The sequence below is a fragment of the Sciurus carolinensis genome, chromosome 10 (genome assembly GCF_902686445.1).
Source record: "Sciurus carolinensis chromosome 10, mSciCar1.2, whole genome shotgun sequence".
Classification (NCBI taxonomy): Eukaryota; Metazoa; Chordata; class Mammalia; order Rodentia; family Sciuridae; genus Sciurus; species Sciurus carolinensis.
Window position 1 is genome coordinate 134,059,260 of NC_062222.1, and position 24,160 is coordinate 134,083,419.

General features: G+C 45.9%; 1 protein-coding gene across 1 annotated transcript in view; it reads left to right on the forward strand.

The window, feature by feature from the left end:
* The first annotated feature begins 15,824 nt into the window (after nt 1-15,824).
* Clnk (cytokine dependent hematopoietic cell linker) overlaps nt 15,825-24,160 on the forward strand; it is a 159,107-nt gene continuing 150,771 nt past the window's right edge. The window contains exon 1 of the mRNA XM_047566051.1: nt 15,825-15,979. Within this exon, the coding sequence (XP_047422007.1) occupies nt 15,965-15,979 (15 nt within the window). The 5' untranslated portion in view covers nt 15,825-15,964. The remainder of the gene's footprint in view (nt 15,980-24,160) is intronic.

Consider the following 24,160-nt stretch of genomic DNA (forward strand, 5'->3'; position numbering starts at 1 on the left):
TCAATAGCTTCTTGTCCTGAGTACACAGGGAAGCGTTTATTTGGAAGGATGTAAGCAGGCTGCCTAGCCTCATCCTTGGCCTCGTGTCCCCACCTGTGCGCCAGGTCTCCGTCCCTGCCTTTCCAGTCTCTTGCTGCTGCATGAACAGCTCTGTCTGCGTGGACTGTGCCTCCCACACCCTCTCACTGCTCACCACCCCGCCACGTCACCACTACTGAGATGTGTAGGACAGTCACACCAGTATCAACTTAGGAGCCAGGAAACCCACATCAGCTTTCAGCTCAAATACTTGCTGGGTGGCCTCATGTCACCTCACCTTTGTGTTCCTCAGTGTCCCCATCTTTAAAGTGGAATGATACTGTTATGTTACAGAGGTATTGGAAGGAACAAATGAGCTAAGTTGTAGGAAGCCCTTGTTTTTTTCCCACTTTTTTTATTGGTGTATTATAGTTGCACATAATGATGGGAATCCTTGTTACGTATTTGAACATGCACACAATAAAGCAATATAATTTGGCCATTATCACTCCCCAGTACTGTCCCCTGCTCCCCACCTCCCACCCTTTGGTCCCTTTTCTCTACTGAGCTCCCTTTGATTTTGGGGAGAAGTCCTCATTACCGTGGCCCTGGCAAGCCCTCTAGTGTGCTGTCCTCCCTCCTGCAAACAACCAGCCCCATCCCCAGACCCCCTATATGTACCTCTGTTTCTTCTTTCGCTGAACTGCATTTCTGTGTATTTCCAGCCTCTCACCTCACGGGGAGCTCCTGGAGAGCAGGGACTGTGTTTGTCTATCCAATATCTGGCACTGGGAATGACAAGGACAAGGACCTCAGCAAAGGTTCAAGATAGCAGCAAATGAGTCTGTCTTCAGCTGGGTTCTCACACATGCGTCCTGGCTTGGAGAGGTCAGGGAGTTGAAGTAGGGCATTCGACCACACAAGGAGGAGGAGGCGAGAGAGGGAATGTAGAAAGAAAGTATCTTGGCTTATGTCCACTAGCAAGAGACACAACCACGTCTGAAATAGATGATGTCTGCTTGCAAAATCTGCAGCAGGATGGCTAAGCATTCCCTTGTCAAAAGATGGACAAAGAAATGAAAGAAACAGATTACGCTTTTGACCAAGAAAGTTGGATGGCGATAACCCCGTGGAGACCTTTACAGAAGAAATGGAAGACTCAACTAGGGGCTTAGAGTAACGCTGCCCAGGCATACGGATTGGAGAGTGGGCAGGACCTTCTGCGGGTACAGAGCATGACCAGCAAGTTGAAATCATCACCATTTGCTAAAAGGCTTCAAATTGGTACAACAGTTGGACATTGGAATTCGGAACAGGAAGTCTGTCGAATTATACGTGTATCATCACATGCGCTTTCCACCATGGCGCTCGCGGCTCAGTTTGCCATTTTTATGCAGAATGGTGTTTCCTTTACTCTCTGAAAGACTGGGGGGTCATCCTAGGTAATTTTCCCCACCCATATTTATTGCCCTGCCAGCTCACTTGAGAATCTAAACTCTTAATTTTAAGAGTCATCTCTACTGAAAAAAGTAAAGCTCGTGATTCAAAGTCAGGCACTTTCAGCTCCAGCATGAACCCTTGGTTCAAGTTGCCTATTAAGCACTCATTTCATTCCTCCAAGTCCTGAGCTTCTTATCTGTTCACCTATGAAATGTAAATAGTACCAACATCACATGTCAGGCTCTGAGATTTGAATAAGGTGACAATGTTAAGTTGGGAAAATGTGAAGAACTGTCCATGTATAATAGGAGCCCACCTAAGCCTCCCCTGGAAAATAATAGGGGTCTCTGGAAAATTTCCCAGGACATTAGATAAGGAATCATGTCATGTGAGGACAGAGAAAAATCCCAAGAGCTGCAGTCAGTAGACTGGAAGCCCAAAGGAGCCAATGGCGAGATTCCAACGTGAGTCCTGAGAATCAGGGGAGCCAGTGGTGTGAGAAATTGGGCTCAAGACTCCACAAGAGCTGGTGTTTCAGTCTCAGTCTGAAGGTCAGAAAGACTGAGGTCCCAGCCCAAGCAAACAAAAGAAAAGGGTCCTCTCCTGACCAGCCTTTGTGTTCTATGCTCATGGCCAACTAATTGGATAAACCCATCTTCCATATTAGGAAGAGCAATGAATGTCATCTCTTTCAGAAACGCCCTCACAGACACAGCCAGAATAATGTTTGGCCAAGTGACTGAACACCTCCTGGCCAGTCAAGAAGTCACAAAGTTAACCTTCGCAGTGAGAGTCCCAGAAAGTTCCTTCACAGGGGAAGTAAAAGGGTGCTCACTCACCTTTGCTTGAAGATTTTGGCTGGAAGCCAGGCATGGTGGCTTTGGAGGCTGAGGCAAGAGAATCACAGGTTCAAAGTCAGCCTCAGCCACTTAGCGAGGCCCTAAGTAACTTAGTGAGACCCTAAGCAACTTAGCAAAGCTCTAAGCAACTTAGAGAGACTGTCTCAAATATTACAAACCAAAAGGGCTGGGGAACGCTCAGTGGTTAGGCACCCCTGAGTTCAATTCCCAACACACACAAAGAAAATGATTTTGGTTGGAGGGTGCAAATATCTGATAAATACAAGAATTTTGCAAGGAGCACTATCTATCAAGAGACAGAAGACACAGGTGGATCCGAGCATGCAAGAAGAATAGAAAAAGCAGCAGGAGCGAAATTAGCTTCACAGATTTTTCTGAAATATCACCAAGATTGTCTTACGTGTATCGTCACGTTTCAAGCTCCACCAGTCGTCCATTCATTTATTTATATTTTCACTTGTGAGCATTCACTGAGAGCACAGTAATGGTCCAGATGTTACTCCGGGTATGAGGGCCAAAGAATCGACTACAGTACAGACCTTTTCCACAAATGCCCCTAGAAATGTAACCATGTTTATAAATCCCTCCAGGGAGGTATGTTCGTGACATCTGAGGATTGCTGGTTTGGAAGATGCTTTAATTGTTATCGGGTACAAACCTTCACTACCCGTGATGCCAGCATCACCCCAAGGGACCCTCTGTATATTGTCACAGCTACTTAGACAGGAACACAACTGTCACCTCCACCAGAACCAGTGTTCCATCCCTCCCCGCTTTCCTAGGGTCTTCAGTCCAAACCAAACTGCTGCTTGCAGTTTTTACCCCCACCATCCTATTTATGTCACAGAAATCCACACAAAATAATCAACACTTCCATGGACACAGATTCTGCTCCTGTCTCTTGGTTCCCCTCTGATGATCACAAGGATGAAGATGATGATGATGATGATGATGCTCAACCATAATTTTTAAATTCATAACTCTTTTATAATTAGCTTCATTTTATTCTCACAACTCAAAACATTTAAAACGAGGTGCCAATGGCCAATTATGCAGGCCCAACTCAAGAAAGGTTCAGTAGTTTTCTCACTGTCTCTCAGGAAGTGGGGGCCAAGGTGGGTTTGAAACCATTTGAGTGACTTGCTAATCCATCATCCGTGTACCACATTTGGGAAGCTGACCTAAATGGAGGCAGAGAGCGATGAAAAGCAAATTGATCTTCTGCTCCCTCCATGGCCCTCCCGACTACGGAAAGGACAAGCTCAGGATGGAAGCCATCCTCCTTGGACGCCTGACCTTAGGAAGTGAATTGCTTTCAGGAATGACCCATGCTGTCACCCAGTAACACAGTTTTTGTTTTCAATGCACTTACACTTACAAATACTGCCGTGGCTTCTTTTGTTTACCAAGAGAGAGGACAGACTCCTGGACACCTTGGCACAACTCCTAAGTCACCCATTCTGACTCTTAAAATAGCAATAGGCCTCCAGGTGCCACAGTTCTCCAGCATTTATTCCCCTGGATCCCAGAAGTTAAGTGTGCTGGGCCAGGACTCAGAAATTCCTGGTGGGCAACTTGAGGTGGGCGCTGGCCGGGGGCTGGCAGCATTGGTAAGATTCCCTCCTGGATCCTCTGTGCTAGCTCTGCAAACCCAGGTGCTCAGACTTTTCTTGAAGGAGATTGGCTCTAAGATTCCCTTTGCCTTCATGTGTGTGTGGAATCATTCACGATGGCAGGGAATGTAGCACAGGTGGAGGGTGTGGACAGCAGGCTGGGAAGCAGTCATGGAGGGGCAGCACAGGAAGTAGACACAGCTCAGGTGGACTGCATCTACCACAAGAGCTGGATCTGTGCCAAGGGCCATGGGCCAAAGAGCAGCAGGACCAAGGGGACCTGGGTCCCACCTGACCCAGACTCCAGGGTGAGCTTCCCTCTCTTCTGGCCCCAAGTACAACCTAAAGTTATAACTGGTTAGCTGAAGGCCACACTTGTCCCAACTGGTGGGATAGAAGCTCAGTAGAATCTTGGAGTGTCCTTGGCTACTCATGTTGTTGGGGCTAATGCTGCTGAGAAGTCTGATGTGGCAATTGTACAGGCATGTGTCAATGGCAGGGTCCTAGGGACTCCCCCAACTCTGCCACAGATGACAGCAAAGGCTGAGGAGGAGCGTGCACCACGCTGGGAAAGACCTAGCATATCCCACTCTATCATCTCAAGCACTATTTAAACAAAGGAGAGCTGCTATCTGTATTGTCTTGTCCTCCAGAGCGGCAAGATGTTCCAGCCATGATCTTCCCATTCTGTAACACATGGTTATGGTCAATTCTATATGTATCCCTAGGAAACCTCAGGAAATTAACTTGAAATCACATTTTTGAAAAACAATTGAGTACTTTTTCATGTATTTGTTGTTCACCTGTGTATCTTCTTCTGTGAAATGTCTGCCCAGTTCCTTAGCCCATTCATTGACTGGGTTCTTTGTATTTTGGGTGTAAAGTTTTTTAAGTTCTTTATAAACTTTGGAGATGAGTGCTCTGTCTGAGGTGTGTGTGGAAAAGATTTTCTCCCACTCTGTAGGCTCTCTTTTCACATTATTGATTGTTCCCTTCACTGAGAAAAAGCTTTTCAGCTTGAATCTATCCCATTTATTGATTCTTGTCTTTTGCTATGGGGGTCTTGTTAAGTCAGTCTGGTCTTAAGCCAATGTTATGAAGATTTGGGACTACTTTTTCTTCTATTTGGTGAAGGGTCTCAGGCCTAATTCCTAGATCCTTGATCCATTTTGAGTTGAGTTTTGTACAGGGTGAGAGATAGGGGTTTTATTTCCTTTTACTGCATATGGATTTCCAGTTTTGCCAGCACCATTTGTTGAAGAGACTATATTTTCTCCATTGTAAGCTTTTGGAATCTTTGTCTACTATGAGATAACTGTACTTATGTGGGTATGTCTCTGTGTCTTCTATCCTGTACCACTGGTCTACCTGTCTATTTTGGTGACAATCCATGCTGTTTTTGTTACTATTGCTTTATAGTAGAGTTTAAGGTCTGGTATTGTGATACCTTCTGCATCACTCTTCCTGCCCAGGATTGCTTTGGCTATTCTGGGTCTTTTGTTCTTCCAGATGAATTTCATGATTGCTTTCTCTATTTCTATGAGAAATGTCAGGTGGTCAACAAATATATGTAAAAGTGCTCATCATACCTAGTAATTAGAGAAATGCAAATTAAAACCACCCTAAGATTTTGTCTAACTCCAATTAGAATGGCTATTATCAAGAACACAAGCAATAATAATTGTTGGCATAGATATGGGGAAAAAGGCACATTCACACATTGCTGGTGGAGTTGCAAATTGGTGCAGTCACTCTGGAAAGCAGTATGGAGATTCCTCAGAAAATTTGGAATGGACCCACCATTTGACCCAGCTATTCCACTCCTCAGTTTATACCCAAAGGACTTAAAATCAGTATACTACAGTGATGCAGCCACATCCACATTCATAGCAGCTCAATTCACAATAGCTAGATTGTGGAACCAACTGAGATGCCCTTCAGTTGATGAATGGATAAAGAAATTGTGGTATATATACACAATGGAATATTACTGGACCATAAAGAAGAATAAAATTATGGCATTTGCTGGTAAATGAATGAAGCTGAAAAATATCGTGCTAAGTGAAATAGGCCAAGCCCAAAAAACCAAAGGCCGAATGTTTTCTCTGATAAGTGGATGACGATATATAAGAGGCGGGGTAGGGGGGTGAGGGTGGGGAAGAGAGGAATGAAGGAACTTTGGATGGTGTAGAGGAAAATGGGGTGGGAGAGGGTGGGGAATGGAAAGACAGTAGAATGAAATGGACAGTATTACCCTATGTACATGTGTGATTACATGAATGGTGTGAATCTACATTGTGTACAACCATAAATGAAAAGCTGTACCCCACTTGTGTACAGTGAATCTAAATGCAATCTATAAAAATAAAAAAATTAATTAAAAAATTGTTTTAATGAGAATAAGAAGAGGTATAAATTATATATGATGTATCAAAGTGAATTCCACTACCATGTATAACTAATTCAAATGAATAAAATAAAATTCTTTAAAAAAGAGGTATGAAACTAGAGACTGACGGTATTTCTGTATGAAAGTAGTTTTTCTACGGGGATTATGAAAATATTGGTTTTTCAGAGTGACAAACAGGTGGCCCTGTGTCTGTCTCCTGGGACTCCTATAACAAGGACTGCAATCTGGGTGACTTGCAACAGTAGATCTTATTTTCTTAGGATTCTAGGGTCTGATTCTGAAATCAAGGTGCTGGCGGGTCCACGCCCCCTAGGAAGCCTCCAAGGGAGGTCCTTCCTTGCCCTTCCAGCTTCTGGTTGCCGGGCACTCCTTGGCTGGCAGCAGCACCCCGCGGGGCCGTCTCCATCTTCCCGGGCCATGTCCTCCCGCGTGTCTCAGCCTTCACGTGCTGCTCTCTTTCTCTGTCTCCCATCGTGTGGGGCCCGCCCTGGTCACCTCATCTTGACTTTACTAACTTTCCAGATCGGGTCACCTTCTGATCTGCTGGGAGCTAGGACTACAGTATATCTCTACTACGGGGGTCAACTCATAACAGGCTCCAGCACCAAAGTGCCACCGAGCAAATCCAGCCGTTGATCACAACCAACTCCTGCAGCAGCTTTTCCCCATGAACACCATCAGGCTCATTATTACGTGGCTTTCACACATCACTGCCCCTTTGGCACCCATTGTTAGGATGTGCCAGACCCAAGGACAGCCAGATAAAGCAGCGGTCTTGCAAGCCCAGCGCTTCCACGGGGCCCAGGAATGGGTGCTGCTTCCCAGCTGCAATGTTGCGGCCTGAACACCAGCAGTCCTACAGTGACAGGCCTGCCCCTGGGTAACCGATTAGAATCGCAGCTCAATCCATAGGAGGCACTCGCAGTACAGAAGCCAAACCTTTATCTGAGACCCAGGATGGACACATGGAGGCTGCATATTAAGATCATTTGGCACCAGTTGGGAAGTCTGCTCAGCCCTTTCTTTTCCTCTTTTTTGTCTGCTAATTTACAAGGCTGAGCAAGGGCTGCTGAGAACGCTGGGAACAGATTGTGCGATTACGGAGACAGACCTGGCCTCGTGCAGCTTCTATCAGTCTTTATTAATATTCACCCAGCATCAGGTTTGTTCCTGGGGGTGTTCTACGCGGCAGATTTGGGGAGAAACCAACCCCTACACGTTTTAAGAACATTTTCTACTCTCTCCTTAAAGTGCCTTAGAATTCTCTCCTCTGCATTTTCCATTTGTATAAGCTTTTTCTCAGGACCCTACTCCTCTTGCTCTACGTTGTAAAATACCTTTAGGGTTTTTGATGTGTGGATCTGACCCACACATCATTAGGAGCTATGCTTCTACTGGCTCTTTCAAGACCCCTGAGTTGCGGAATGTCCTTAAAAGGAGGCTGGGAAAGAACCCCAGCCCTACTGTCTCTGCACAGGGTCAGCACTGCTGACGGAGGACATGGTCCTGACTTTTAACTTTGCTGCTCCTCTGCTCCCTCCCCTTCAGGATGGAAACAATGCCAGCAAAGGCTTCCATCTGAAGGTGAGAGATCAGAGATGCCCTTGCTTGCTGGGCAGGACCCAGCAAGGGTTTTAAGTTAATGTCTTTGAGTCTCAAAACTAGTGTTAAAAGTTATGTGCATGATAGGCTAAAATGCAAATGAAGGAAAACAAAGGACAGAGAAGCCTTTGAAAACCATCCATCGCTCCACATATATGAGCTATTGTTGCTCCTGTTTGTCTTAAAGAGAGGAAAGTACTCCAGGTTTCCTTCTCTTTCCCTCAGAAAAGAAAAAAGTAAAAAGTGAAGGACTCAGAATGAGGCGGGGCAGTTACAGTCCTGTCCCTGCACGAAGCCAAAGGTCCCGCTGCATTGTGGGTGCTCACCTTGGCCTTCGCCTGGGTTCCCAGTCCTTCTGTGTCCCACCCGCAGCTTGCTCGGCCAGCCTACCAGAGGCTCCTCCGCCAGCCCCTGTGCTGCCTTCTGATTAATCTGAGTCTTGCTTCAAGACCTGCACCCAGCCTGTGTGAGGACAGATGGTGTGGGCCCTTTGCCCTGCCAATTTAGCAACCCTGGCAATGATTTCAGTCCCTGCTTAGAGAGGGAGTGATTTTGCCTACATGGTTTAAAAATACTACCGTGTTTTTAACCTCGGGGAAAAGTGTTTGGCAAACAACCCACAGCAGATTTTTTTTTTTTTTTTTTTTGGTGGATGATGTCACATCCCTGGCCAGATTTATCTACACAAGAACAAGGCTCTGCACAAGAAAAATGGCTAGCTATAGTGAGCATTAAAAAAATAAAATAAAATAAAACATGCAAAGTTAGGAGACAGAGCTATGCTGAACTGGAAAGAGATTTCTTCCTCAAGTCACTGTGTACTCAGCCCCCCCACCTTGTTAGGACTCTAGTTTCTCATTTAAAAACGGGAGGTTTAGCCGACGGTCTTTCAACCAACTATTGCTGGGTGATGCCAGTTAAGTCTTAGCGTGATAAAGGATTCCAAGGTGAGAAATAATTACAGCCACCTTCAAGAAGCCTTGAGTTTAAACACATACGCCCGCAAAGCCCAGCCTTTCCTCAGGAACCTCTCATGACGCTCCTCTTACTAGGTTTTATGCTTCGGATCAGGACTGTCCCCCAAGGTTGTGTCAAAGCTTGGTCCCCAGTGCAGCCTGTTCAGAGGTGGGGCTTTGGGCAGTGATAGATCACTGGGGCGCTGACCTCATGGGTGGATTAGTCCAGTGACAGATTCAGAGCTGAACAGACTGGTGGGCGGTGTGGAAACTAGGAGGTAAAGCCTCAGTGGAGGAAACGGGTCCTTGGGAGCACGGCCGAGCGGACCATATCTCGCCCCAGCTTCTCTCTCGCTCCCCCACCCTCTCCCCCCTTCCTGCCAACCATGAGGTGGATATTTGTGACTGCATCCTCCCCATTACAATGTTCCCTCCACTTCACCACATGGAACCAACCAACCGTGGACTGACACGTCTGGAACCACAAAATAAATCTTTCCTCCGTCAAGTTGATCTCCTCAGGTGTTGAGTCCCAGCAGGGAAAACTGATTAACACACCTGGAAGTCTCTTTCCTCCAGGGCAACCCCTGGCTGGGTCCTTCTCATCGCTCAGACCTCAGTTCAAGTGTCGCCTCACCCAGTTTCCACCCCAGACCACCTTATACAAAGACCCCACCCCCATATCTCTGTCTGTGTCGTCCCTTCATGGAACTGCACCCTGCTCTGGGTCACTGGCACGCAGGTTCAATAACCGTCGACACCCGTAATACCGAGGCCCGTCCCCATGGCCTCCATAGGACATAACGACTTAGGGTCTCCAGGCTTCTTGGTGCCAAAGTTGAGAGGGGACGGAGGGGGTGAACTGAGCTCTCCCCAGTGTTGTGAGAACTCAGTGACTGATCCTGCTCTTTCAGACGTGTGACGGCAAGATAATACCCGCACGGAGGCATCGTTGTGCGTGTCTGTGAAGTGCCCGCGACAATTACAGAGTGTGCTGGGTCTTAATTAAGGTGATCCCCAGCTGGCCCTCTGGAGAATGGTGTCTGAAGTCAGCAGTGGGTTTGGAATTCATGGAGATTTATTCATTGATGGCTTGCCTATCATGTCTGTGAGTGAAGAATTGGGAACATCAAAGGAATTCAAGGCAAAGAGTTTAGGGAAGAGCTCTTTCTACATGATCACCTCTACTGCATGATCTCTAAAGAACTTAGACACGAATGACACACAACCAGGCTCAGAAATAAATGCAAACTCTGAAACCCATTGTGCTCAGATGACCCCCCATCCCCACCCCGTGACATGTGCTCATAGGCAAAGCTCTGGGCTCACCCACGTCAGGCTCTTCCTTCCTGTGGGAGGCCTCAGTCGGGTGGTTGGAGCAGGAACTGGGGGACATTGAGGATCCTGCCAGAGATAATGGACTCTCATGGAACACCCCACCATGGGGCCCCAGACAGCTGGATGCATTTGACTTGTTTATATTTGAGGCCTTTTTCAGGAAACTACTCCTTAGCAGTCATAAAAGTTTCCCGAATGGTGTCACAGAGCCACTGAGTCGGCCTATCTGAAATCCAGCAAAGACACCACTTGGAAAAGTGTTCCTGGGAAGTGAAAAGAGAACTCAGCTGCAGCAGGGAGGGTCCCACGTACCTCCTGAAAGGGAAGGGAGGCAGATGAGGCGGGAAGGACGATAGTGTGAGCTGAGCCCCTCTCAGGGTCCCGGGGCCAATGCCTGAGGCACCAGTGACAAACTTCTGGCGCCCACTAACCCAGGTCTCCACACAGGCCCTCTCACGTCCTTGGTTAACAATGTGTGGGTTTGGATCCATCTTAGGAGACAGAGCTCTCAAGTAGGAACTTATAAAGCAGACAACACAGCCTCCTCCAAAGGTGTTGAAACCCTCCCTTTGTGTCGGGGTGTGGGGGTGTGCCGTGGGGTGCGGACCCACCCTTGACATCAGCCTGAGACCAGCTGCCTAAAAAGAGGAAGTCAAACACCACAGGCACCAGGCTGCTTACCCAGCACCGGCCAGGACTTCTCTTCACACCTGAATTTATCTGGTTCAAAAACATTGGAAAAGAAATTACAGGAGCAGGAGCAGCAGGGAACAGCGGGGAAGGGGTGAGGTCAGGCCGGGCTGGCCATTCACTTCCCCCAGCACATGGTCTGGTTCAGAGAGAGGAAGTGCATGAGGAGCGGAATCTGCTTCTGCACAGAGTGTATGCATGAGAAAGTTCCCCGGGAGGAGCCGGCAGGAGGCGCTACACGGGCACTCTCTACTCCCCCTGCATTCTGTGTGAATCTAGAATCATTTCAAAATTAAAAGGCTAAAAATAAAATAATTTTTAAAGTATAGATTACAATGTCAGTTTCTCTTCATGTGCATAAAACTCACAGAAGCTGAAAAACAAAATGCAAAGATATCCTGTTTGAATGAACTCCAGGTTGTTATTGTGTGCGTCTACCTCTGCCTGCAAGACGATTTCAGAATTTCATCCCTTTATTAATGCTGGGAGGCTGGTAGTGTCCACCCACCCTTCATAAAGATGAGAGATGAGAAAATCCATTAGTTTTGATAACTTACCTAAATGCATTCAGTGAGTGGAGCTGGGCAGGGTTTGACCTAAACCAGTGTAACCCAAAGCTGACGCACCTTACGCTGCAGCCTCCCAAGAGGACGTGAAGGGTCAACATCTTCCTTTCCCAGCCGTCCCCAAAACAGTGACCCAACCTGAATATGATTTTCCTAAATGTCTTGTTTGGTGGTCTCCTCCTCCTCCGCCTCCTCCTTCTCTTCCTCCTCCTTCTTTCTTCTTCTCCCTGTAATTCTTCTGCCTGACCTACTCAAGAGTTTCATGTCCCAAATGAATTAGCCAGAAAGTAAAAGCAACAAGCTCAGCAGGTCAAACTCAGACCCACCCGCTCTGCACACACCACACATACTTCATGCACAGAAGCAGTCTATCGTTCATCCACCGGTGGTGACGGGTGACCCCAAATCTCCAGGGGCACTGCAAGGGAGGCCCAGGGAAACAAAGGAGCTGTTGTGACCCTCATGCCCAGCACGGAGCTGGACCCTGCAGGAGGGAAGGATGGGAGCCCTCCGTCACTCCTCCAACAGAAGCTGTGGTTCCTGTGCTACACGCTGCCCACAGGACAGCCCAGTGCCTGGCCCCAGCCAGGTGGCCTCTCAGCAAGACACCTAGACAATGGTAACCTGGTTGTCAGAACCAGACACCTACGGATTGTTCCGGAATGCGGTCCTATGACTCAAGGTCCCTGGGCTGTGCAGGCGGGAGGTGGAGTGAGCAGGGTGAGAGGCAGAGTCTGTGAAGGAATCGACACAAAATGAACCTCCACCCAAGAGCAGACAAACCAGGGGCCTGTCTCATCGTGGAATGTGGGGCAGACAGCAGGCAAGAGGAAGAAGTCGGGTGGACCAGCGGGTGGCTGGCCGTGGACTTGGCAAGCGCGAGGCCTGGGTCTCCGGCTCTCCTGCCTTCTCCGCACCCAGCCACCTTCTGCCGAAGGGAGGCTCCTCCAGTGAGTTCCCTCTCCCGCCAGGCCCTCCACAGGCTCCCTGGGCCCTGATGTCCCCGTGACGCCCTACCGAGTCCCTCCCTGCGTCCTCCTCTGCCCTGGCCTGCTGCCTTCCCTCTCCCTTTACCCTCCTTCCTTCTTTCACCCCTCCATTCCTTTCTTTCTTTCCCCCTCTTTCGCTCTAGCAAATCCCCACTCATCCTATGAACCTCAGCTTTCCGTCGCCTCCCCAGGGAAGGCCTTCCTGAAAGCGAGGCAGGGGAGGCACCAGCCTCTCCCCCACTCCGGAGCCCTCTTGGTTCCCATCCCACCGCATGCACATCTTGACCATCATTTCCTGTCCAATCCCTCTCACCCCACTAGAGTCTAATCTCCACGAGGACAGAGAAGTCATTTTTCTTCCCCACTCAATATCCCCACACCTAGCCTAGAGCCTGGCAGATCGTAGGTAGAGGGGTGAATGAACGTCCGAGCAGACCCAACTCTAGCATTTATCACAGCTGGTAGTTCTACACGTTTGTGAAGTTTGTTCATTTATTTTTAACTCCTCCAGACTCCAAGGACAAGGATTAGGTATGTCTTTCACCCAGTGGTATTTTTAGTACCTACTGAGTGCTGGATATATAACAAATATTTAATAGATAATAAATGACGCATGCATGATAGTCCAGAAGAGAAGCTATTAATGCCACCTATGCTACTAACCACTCTCACTCTACCAAACTGTCCCAACTCTTCCTTGGTAAAATCGGACTTGGAATATCTCTACACTCCAGCCACTGACCAGACATGACCACCAGTTTTTAGGTTATTATTCAAAAAAGACGACAATCTACTCTTCTGCATCCAACCCCTAGAGAGGTCTCTTCATGCATTCACCCAGGATGAATAAAAACCAGGAGCTGCATTTGGCCAGTGTGACCCTAGCAAACAAGATGTCTCCGAGACGGCACAGGAGGTGCCCATGGTGATCCCTCTGCATAGAGTTCCAAGTCCACCGTGAAAATGAGCCTGGGTGGACCTGCTGCAGGATGAGCAACCTTGTGGTGGAGAGCTGAGGCACCTGGCTGATTTTCTGCCACCAACAGAGGTGGGAATGTGACAATCCTGGATCATCCAGGTGCCCACCAGCCCCTCAGCGCAGACCCAACCACATGCTGTGGTGTGAATGGTATCCTCTCTAAATTCACATGTGGAAGTCCTGGAACCTCAGAATGGAACCTTAGGTGGAGACAGGTTCTTTGGAAAGGCCCAGTTAAAATGAGACCACAGGGTAGACGCTAGTTCAACATGACTGTGTCCTCTCAAGAAGGGGAAACTCGACACAGAGAAAGAGAATGCTATGTAGAACCAACCTAGGTGTTCTTCAACAGATGAATGAATAAAGAAAATGTGATATATATATACACACACAATGGAATATTACTCAGTCTTAAAGAAGAATGCAATTATGGCATTTGCAGGTAAATGGATGGAGTTAGAGAATATCATGCTAAGTGAAAAAAGCCAAACCCAAAAAACAAAGACCAAATGTTTTCTCTAATATGTGGATGCTAATTCACAATAAGGTGGGGGGTGGCATTAGGGAAGAATAGAATTACTTTATATTAGGTAGAGGGGAAGGGGGATGGGGGTAGGAAGGATAGTAGAGTGAAACAGACATTATTACCTCATGTACATGTATGACTGCATGACCCATGTGATCCTACAACATGTACAATCAGAAATATGTGAAATTATATGCCATTTATGTATGATTTCTCAAAATGCATAAATGCATTCTACTGTCAAGTATAACTAACTAGAACAAATTTAAAAATTTTAAAAAGCATATCTTGAACTAGAAGAAAGAGGAGGGTAAAACGTGGCATGTTTCCATAATAAATAATCATTTAATTACTAAAAAAAAAAAAAGGAAACTGAAGAAAGACAGCCGCCTACCAGTTTAGAAGACACGTGTGACAGACCTTCCATTGGCCCTCAGCAGGGACATTCCTGCCGACCGCTGAATCTCAGACTCCAGTCTCCAGAACCCTGTGACCACAAAGTTCTGTTATTGCAGTCACCAGGGTATAGGACTGTGTTATGGGAACACTAGCAAATTGATAAGGGTCCAGACCACAATAACTGACCAAGCGACCCACACATGGGTGAACTGATGACATGGCTATTGCATTAAGCCCCGAGGGCAGCACTAACACTAATTGGTAAAATGAATAAATACTTGACTCTATCTAGGCTTGTGTTTTCACAATCACAAAATGTGATGAAAGCCGGGCGCAGTGACACATGCGATGGCGCTGTAATCCCAGAGGCTCGGGAGGCTGAGACAGGAGGATGGGGAGTTCAAAGCCAGCCTCAGCAAGAGTGAGGCAGTAAGCAGCTCAGTGAGACCCTGTCTCTAAATAAAATACAAAATAGGGCTGGGGATGTGGCCCAGAGGTCGAGTGCCCTTAGTTCAAACCCCAGTATGCCCCCAAAAAATGTGATTAAAAATGCTTTATCACATGGTTACTAGTAAGATTACTTGCTCAGCCAGCTTACAAGGAAAATGCTCCTATGTTGCTTAGCACACGAGTACCCGGCACAATTCACGTTCAGGGACGGCTTAGTTTCATGCCACCTTTCAAAACCAACCCAGAGTTATTTACCCAACAAGTGAAGCTTCTTTCAATTCATTATAAATATCTGGGGGTTTATTATGTAATTCAACATCCATAACATCAATTTATCTAAAACCAAAGTGTGGAGTGACAAGTACCCAGAAGAGGACCAAGGGCCCAGGTGAGGACCCCCTTAGATACCAAGTTAGGCAGAAAGAACTCAAAGTGCCTCAAGCACCTAGTCTGTGCTGAACATATTGCTACACAATTTATTGACATCACTGTGTTCATTGCTGCAATAATTCTGAAATATAAGTATCGCTATCCCTCTATCATAGACAAGGGAATTAGTTGAGAAATAAATGACAATTTGCCCAATGTGTTCGTGACTAGTAATGAACACAACAAGAAGAAGAACCAGGCCTGTGTGTCCTCTCTGAAGGGCCCGGGCATGCATCCTGGACGCTCAGGAAGCCACTGAGTCGCAGGGTGGTCAAGTGCAGTTTGCACATGGAGGAACCAACAGAGCCCCTGTTAGCTGTGAATGCTGCCCAGCAGTCTGCTTTAAGGCACTCTGGTGACTGTGAAGCGTCACCCAAGGCCGCTGTGTGACTGACGGGACAGCTCTGGGCTGGGACAGTGCCGCCTCTCACACCTTCGTATGTGGCACTTCATCTCCATCTCACGGGGAGGAAGTCCTGCCTGCCCACAGGTCACGCCTCCCCAGGCCTGTGGCCTCATTTCACAGGAAACCAAAACTAAGACGGACAAGTGAGAAGGCTTCTGCAGAAGGACGCTGCGCAGCCCTGAGGACAATCCGGACCCCCGCCCCGAGGACCCCCAGCTCCCTGGGCTCTCCGCTGTGCAGTACGAGGGCCCCGTCACGGGACACGGTCACCGCCGTCCTGGGCTTTTGGCACCATGCAGGCTGTTCAGGTAAAGCAAACAGGCCAGCTGCTTCTGAGGGGGGGACTCTGGTGATCTCCCCACCGTAAATGATCCTCAGGAAAGAGAGCCACATCCTAAGGAAAGGCTTCCCTAACTTGAGATTCTGGGCCTTCTCTATAGCATCAATTGCATTAGAGGGAGTTGGTTTCCTTGGCCAGGATCCTAAAGCCCCCTTCATCTTGCAGGGAAAGGGTTCAAGATCCCCACCCATACAAACTTAAAAGACTGCTCTTCCCAGAGCTTGGATCCCCAACCCGTGTACTGCTAAAGCCTAAAGACAGGCAGGTCGCAGGCTTCCTGGATGACCTTCATTAGCACAGCCCCCTGGGAAGGCAGTCCCAAGTCAAAGGAAGTCGCTTAAAGCGGAGGCTGACTCCTGGGGCCCCAGGGAAAGGCATTTTCTACCTTCCTGAGTGAACATGTTTCTCTTTGGGCTTTGCAGTGGAAGATGTAGCTGTGGAATCAGGCAGACATCCGTCCCTTCTCCGCGGCAGGGACCCAAGGGCAAGATAGGAGGGGGATGAAATGCTTGCCCTCCAGTGGTGCCAGGAGACTTCTCGGGGTTTTTCCCAGAGAGAACAAAGTGTAGCGAGCGAGAGAGGAAAGAGAGCCATCTGATTTAGGGTGCTGCGGCCGGACGGCTGTTCCTTCTCGGCCACTTTGCTCTTCACCAATGTCTCTTGCCTGATGCTCCTGTGAGGGTGTCCAGTATCGTTTCAGGATCAGGAAGGCCATGGCAGGTCTGGCTAATTGGAGACCTACCAGAGCATTGGCAAAGCTGCAGAAAGTCTCTGAGAAGTGTAAGATAAATATGCCCTGGAGACGCAGGAAGGGCAGCTGGCACCTGCCAGCCAGGCTGAGTGTGAGCCCGTGTAACCTTGCCCCTGACCTCGAGAGCTCGCCATTATTTTCCCTGGGTCATAGATGAAGAATTCAAGGGGTCTAAGCACCATGTTCAAGTTTCCCAAGACAGTCATGAATTCAGCACCAGAATTCAAATCTAAACGGGCTCTCCCTGGAGGCTGATTGACAGGGTTAGTGGGCTGTTTGTTAGCAGCTTCATGGAGCTAACTGTGGAATCCCCAGTCCTGGAGTGGTTGGTCTTTGGCATCTGACATCTTAATGGTGGCACTTCTGCTTCCTCTCTCCAAGGAGTCCTTGTGGAAGACTCCCTGAACAAGCCATACTGAAACCAAAAGCTGTGACTTTCTCCACCATCTGGCCAACCCAGGCCATAAAATCAGGAGACCCCATTTCTGGCTCATGTTGCTCATGTTCCAAGACAGTCAACTCCTGTCTTGGAAGACTGGGATTTGATGCCTGACGGAGTCTGTCAGGATCATAACTGTTACTAGGACCAGGTATCTTTCTTTACCTCTGCTCCTGAATTCCAGCATCTTTGTAATGGAACAAGATCACATAAGTCTTGTATGGAGAATTATGTAGACATGATAATATGATATTTAAATGAAATATTATATAGAATATAGTATAACTTGACAGTATGTACATAATAAATATTGACTTATTTCTCTGTTACTTCTCATTCCTTGCCTGAGATCAGCTCTGACCTTATTCATTAAAACATGCCCACAGTTACTGTGGAGTTTATTAATACACACAACTGTATGAATATTTTAATAATCTCATTAGAGAATCATTATGTACCACAGTTGCATAGCTTTGTACAGTCCCCAGAGCCTATGAGGACATGTTTTCTCATTTAATGATCTTAACAACCTGATGAAGTAGAAGAGCATGTATTAAATCAGTCAAAAGATGTTGAAACTGAGGCTCAGAGAAGTTGATTACAGTGCACAGCATGGTAAAATGGAAGAGAAAGGGCTCTGAGATCAATCAAAACTGGATATGAATCTAGTGTGTGGCTTGTGTGGCTTTGGGTAAATGGCTGCATCTCTCTGATCTTCCTTTTGCTATTTCTGGTGATTTTTAATTTGAAACTGGGTTGACTAGTACACTTTGTGGGGTGCTGTGAGTTTGAGAGGTAACACAACCGTGTGGACACAGAAGAGAGGTCCAGCAGATGGGTAAACAGCAGAGGGGCGGCACTGTGCCTGAGGTCACAGGGTGCGTAACAGCAAGATGTACCAGCATCCTGCTCTGCATCCGACTGCCTAAACCAGTTACGTCCCACCACAAGCCACTGCCACGTTCTGCCACGGTCAGAGTTCTGCACAGTCCCTCCAGGCTATGCCGAGCCCTCCAAGCACGGGAAAGAGAGAATGTGCAAAGGGATTAAATTATTAAACAGAGAGATACGTAGTGAATCTACTCACATCTAAGATTTGAACAGACTGAACCAAAATTTCAGTGATTTTGCAAAGCAAGTCATCACTAAAACTGAGAAGCATCAAGTATCACAGTTCAAAAAATAAAATAACCAGAAAAAAAGGAAGAGTGGACAATAGCTATCCCAGGGGGTTTTGTTGTGATCTTTGCTATTGTTGTTGTTTTTACTTTCATGATAGAGTACTTTGAGAATCATCCTAATTTATTGTGCTTAATTCGAATCATGTCCTCCAAATAATATTGATTTGCAGATGGCCATTTGAGGGCCTGATATGTGTCAGACATTGAATATTTATTGTTTCTCAGCTTTTTAGTAGATATCCTTATTTTTACTTTATAGGAGAGGATACTGAGGTTCTGAGAGACTCCATACATTGTCCATGTCACACAGTGAATCAGAGATTAAGACAAATGACACCCAGGTCCACCTCAATCCCAAGTTCCTACCTTTTATATGGTGCTGATGCCCAGTTGGGTGTGTCCAGAATCATGGTCAGACCATAATTTTCTCTTTTTAAATTTTCAATTATTATTTGACAAAATAGTTTTATAGATATGTATATACATGTACACACACTTATGGGGTAAAAAGAAATGTTATGATTTATGAATGCATCATGAAATAATTAAATCAAGCTAATTAACTTATCTCTTACCTTAAGTAACTTATTTTTGTGGTAAGAACATTTGAAATGAACTCTATTCATAATTTTGAAATATGCAATACATTATTTACTATTCACTATGCTGTGCAATGTGTCTCAAGGAAAAAGCCCTTTCATCCTATCTCTTGATGCTTTTTTTGCCATCACATTCTTTCCAACTAACCAACAGCATCTTGGGACTCACAGATGTGCCACAAGGATCAGCAAAATGTGTGGTTTCTGAGAAATGTATTGCTGATGTTATTCAAAACACTGCTTCCTTCACACATAAGCATGAGAAACGAACCTGCACGTTTCAATGGCATTGTGGAAGGACTGTTTCCATGTGAGATAAAATGAGTCACAAGGTCTGGACATGCATGAAAATTCAACACCATCTGTTTGGGTCACAACCTTTGATCGTGGTAGGTTCTCTGTTGAATTTAGTTTGAGGTAAAGTAGAGGAGGCTGGCTGGTAGCCCAGCCCCACCTCTGAGAGGATTAAGTCTTTGTGGCCTCCTTAAGGACCTGCATTGTCATGACCCTTGTAGATTCTTGCATGCAGGACACTCTGAGCTGAAAGGGCTCAGGAGTTGCTCCTACTTAGCATTCCGGCCTTTACATACGTGTGTTGCTCCTTCATCCAAGCAGACTGGAGTAGTGAGTTCTGATGATTGGCATGTTTGCTCTCAGGATATTAAATTGCTATTTGGACATACTTGGTAAACAGAGTCACAATTGTCATTGCAAGAGCTGCGTGTCCCCAGTTACTGATGGCCGAAGCCTCGGAAGGCACCCAGGATTGACTATGCACAGATGTTTATAGACCACAGATGTTTGTAGGACTCCTCAAACAAGGCAGGGCTGGGGATCTCCTGGTCAGCTCCACCTATCTGGGCATTTCATATAAAACATCTCCACACTGCCCCCACCCATTCCCCTTCCTCTATTTCCAAGTTCTTTCCACCATGCCACCCATCCAGTCAGAGAAATAGCATGGGTTCGAATTCAGACACCTTCCTCTCAAGAGGAGGAATTCAGGCAAGTCATTTAACATCTCAGAACTTCATTTATTCGCTTTACAATGGAATTTCAGTGCCTACATTTCAGCTCTGTGGTTAAAGAGATTTTGCATGAAAAAAATCACGTTGTAGGTGTCTTAAAATTTCTCAGATGACCCTTTGAAAAGTTTAAGATTGCATGGAAAATCATAGAAATTGTTTTAGAATACTTTCTTGGCCAATTTCAGATCCTCAGCATTTCATAGAAATCACCCAATAATTACTTATTCAATTATATTTGCATAATGCTTAAAGTTTACAAGGGACTTTAACTTACATGATCTCAAGTGGTCTTCAAAATTCAATTCCCATGAGCAAGGAAGGGCAAGCATTTATATCCCCATTTGTCAGACCAGAAAAACTGAGACTCAAGTTGGACGATTCAGTGTACAATTCAGCACAGCTGGGTTTAAAAACCTGTCTCACATCTCACTCACTCAGGTGAGTGAGCCTGAGTAGAAGGGACAAGGACACAGTTAATTACACTGAAGCCAGTTCAATTCAGAAGTTAGGTTCTAAGTGTTCTGGAAGTCACAGAGAAAGGGATGATCTCATCGGGATCCATGCTGTGTGTTTTCTTCACTCGACAGATTTGGCTCAGAAGGACTCTCTGAACCAAATGACAGAAGTGCTCAGTATTGAAAAATCTGGGTCATTTGGATTGTTGCCGCATGATGGAATCTAAATTGAACAAAAATGCCTTACCTTGGGTTCTGGTGTGCAGTAAATGGCATTATTATTGTTACCAGTTATTACTATCATAAATGAGGCTATTCTTGGTCCGGTCTTAATTAGAACACCTGGACTGTCTTGCTTCCCCTTTGGATTTGAAGTTTCTTACAAACCTCTTCTGGGCTCTTATCATGAAACAGTGATGTAGAAAACAACCAGCATACAGCAGGTGCTTAATTAATGGTATTGAAAGAATGCATTGCTGCATTGCCTTTGCCATCAACTTTGAGCTGTCTGTAGGGCAGGTGGAGCTGACGGGACCCTAGGCCAGTCTGGAAGCTGTGGTGTGTGTCTAGCAACCCCTGAATCTTAGTCGATCTTTTCGTTCCTTTCTTTCCCTACAATTTTAGTAACACCCTGATGCATTAATCACTTTATAGACAGTAAGTCACAGTGAGGATGTTCTGATTGATCAAGGCCTAGCAGTCACACCCCAAGTCAGTGGAATTCTGCCATTATTTATGAAAGCTTAATGAAAATAGGGGCGAGGCGGAGGTAAGTCCTAAAGCCAAAGTAGCAGCTTCTTCGTTAAGATCTTGGTGAACTCTAACAAGTACCCCAGGCTATAATCTACTTGGTAAACTACAATTGGACGATGAATAGGTGGATGAGAGGTGGTGTACATATTTGCTACTGCCTCATTTTCCCAGCACAGTAAAGTAACTTCAGTAATAAAAGCAGAGAGAGGGAAGGTCAGATGAAAAGAAGAAGAAAGAGAAAGAAGAAAGAAGGTAGGACCGAAGCAAGAAATGAGTCTGAGACAAAATAGGTGAATGAGAAAGGAGAGAATAAAAACAGGGTCTCGTTTACTACACCACCAAATAAAAGGGGAGAGAAAATCTCCCAGGGAAGAAGGGGGACCCTTTCTGCAGAATCAGGTAGCAAAGGGAAGAAGGAAATGACTTTTGAAAACAAAATGCTCCAAGAGTAATAAGCCCCAAAACTACCAATGTCATCAATACATTAGGCGTGTTTTCAAAGTCATTTCAGCTAACAAATGGACAGACATGCATGTTGTCTTAAGACACTTAGGGAAGTTTCTTGTCACCAAGAAGTTGAAAAATTTTTTTAAAATACTCCCATACTTGATAACAGAAAAACGGTGAAAGCAGACTTCTCTATTCCCCTGGGGGGAAAAAAAAAAATCTATAATGATAATCCATTTGATTTCAAATGCCTCCACTCATTGGAAATCCAATAAAATTAAATCTTATATTTAATTAAATTTAGCTGATTGCTCTGACCAGGGTTAGAATTAGAAATCTAATCAGCATGCATTTTTTTTCCCTAAGTATAAAGCATCTCTAAAATGTGACTTTCTAATTTTTTATATAAAAATAGAAGAAAATTACATATCATTTTGAATTGTGGCCAAATTAATAAATATCTGTCTCGCAGAAGTTTTAGTTTTAACAAGCTTACTGAAAGCTCCTGCATGTGTGTGCACAAATTCACACACACACACACACACACACACACACTCTCTCTCTCTCTCTCTCTCTCTCTCTCTCTCTCTCTCTCTCTCTCTCTCTCCCCCAGGCCGCTTCCCCAAATGTACAGATGTTACTCTCTCCCTCAATTCTACCATTTAGGGTATGTAGGGTGTGTGTTGAGAGAATCAGATGTGTGTTGGAGGTATTCTATATTGAGTTTTTTCTTGTTTTCCTGTTTTAATGAGAAAAAAGCATCAAGCTTTAATTTAGACCTTATCCTCAGCCTTGACCCAGTTTGGGGTCTGCAGTTACCTCTTCCCTTCTTGACTGACGGATGCACACATTTTCTTCAGCACCTTGTAGTTTGCTTTGGGTCATTTTCTCTATCTTGTCAGGTATGTTGTCATCATTATAATGATGTTTCTTAAAGTTTCAAATAAGCAGAGGCTAGTATTTTTATAAGCTTTATTTTCCAGGAATAAATGAGAAACGTTGGAGAGGAAAAAAAAAAAATCCTTACTGTAAAGCATTGTTTTTGCTTCATGAAATATTAATTTTGGGATCAGGTAAAATGCAGCAGAAATATTTATGATAAAATGTTTCTTTGCAAGCGCAGTTTGGTAGCATTGGCGAATTCCCAGAGGATAACAAGAGTTCTCAGGGATAACAAGACAACGCGATTTGTTGTGTTACACATTTTCAATTGTTTAAACTGCTTATGATACCATAAGGGTATTAATTATTTTCGGATTAAGATCCACACCAAAATCCAATCCATTTATACGATTTGTCTTTGTCTCCTCACACATTCACTAAGGATCCAGGCAGATTTCAAGCTTAAAAGCAGGCACCCTGGATTCAACAATAGATCTAATGCATGCTCTTTAGAAATCTTTACCATCCTTCCATATAAATCCTTCTTTCCTCAATTCTAGTGTTCTGCTTAAAAAAAAAATACACTAATGGTTTTTATCCATCAAATCCATTATCTTTACAAATTTTTTTGACCCACAAACTAAGAACTTAATGAGCTAATCAAATATAATCTCTGAGACCATCACCTGCAAAACCAAAATGGTTTGACCAAAATGGATGCTGAAGTTAGGAGGCTGCTCGCAGAACATCGGTTATGCTGTGCACCTCCTTTGACACGACCCTTCTCCTACCTTGAGGAAGGTTCCCCAGGAGCCCCAGATTAGAGTCCCTGAAGTCCGTGGGAACTCTGCTATTGAGACGAAAGCTTCCATTTCTAATCCAAAATAAATGATGAACATGTGCTGGCTCTTTGGCCTGGGTCAGCAATTTTAGCAGTCAGGATGGCACTGGTAACTACGTTTGCTTTGGCATCTGACGCTCGGTGCAGTGATCTTCTCCCATATGGGGTAAATACATAAAAAGAGACAGCTCTTCCAAGTGGACTCTCGGAGGACAGGGCCCCTTCCCACCTCTGCACCCCACCCGACTCTGTCTCTTCCTGTTCGCTTCCTCCCTGACCGTGGGTCCCTGAAGGTGGGATGTGGTCTGCTCTTGAGACCCTAAAAGCTCTTTCCAGCTCCAACATGGCAAAACCAACTCTAACATATCTTTTGTGCCAAGTGCCCTGCTGTGAATCTGGGTTCCACGAGCAGGACTGACAGATGGCTGGCACCTTGGTGTCACCTGTCTTTGACAAGGAAAGCCAGACTCGCATGTTATTACTGTGGCTAACCAGGGAGAGAAAGGGAAGGAAGGCCCTGACCCTATAGAAGGTGAAGGTAGAAAACACCGTGAGACTCTCCACTCTGCGGGGGACCCTGCTTCCCAGATGTGAGTCCCGGCAGGAGCATGTACAGCTGTGTTAGCCTGAGCAGATCCTGAGGTCCCTGGAGAAAGACCTGCAGCCTGGGGCCAGGGCCGCTCCTCAGCTGGAAGGCCTGCCTTCTTTATCCCCACAATCACGCCAGACCTGGGGCCAGGGTGAATTCAGGGGGAACTGGGAAGGAGCTGGCT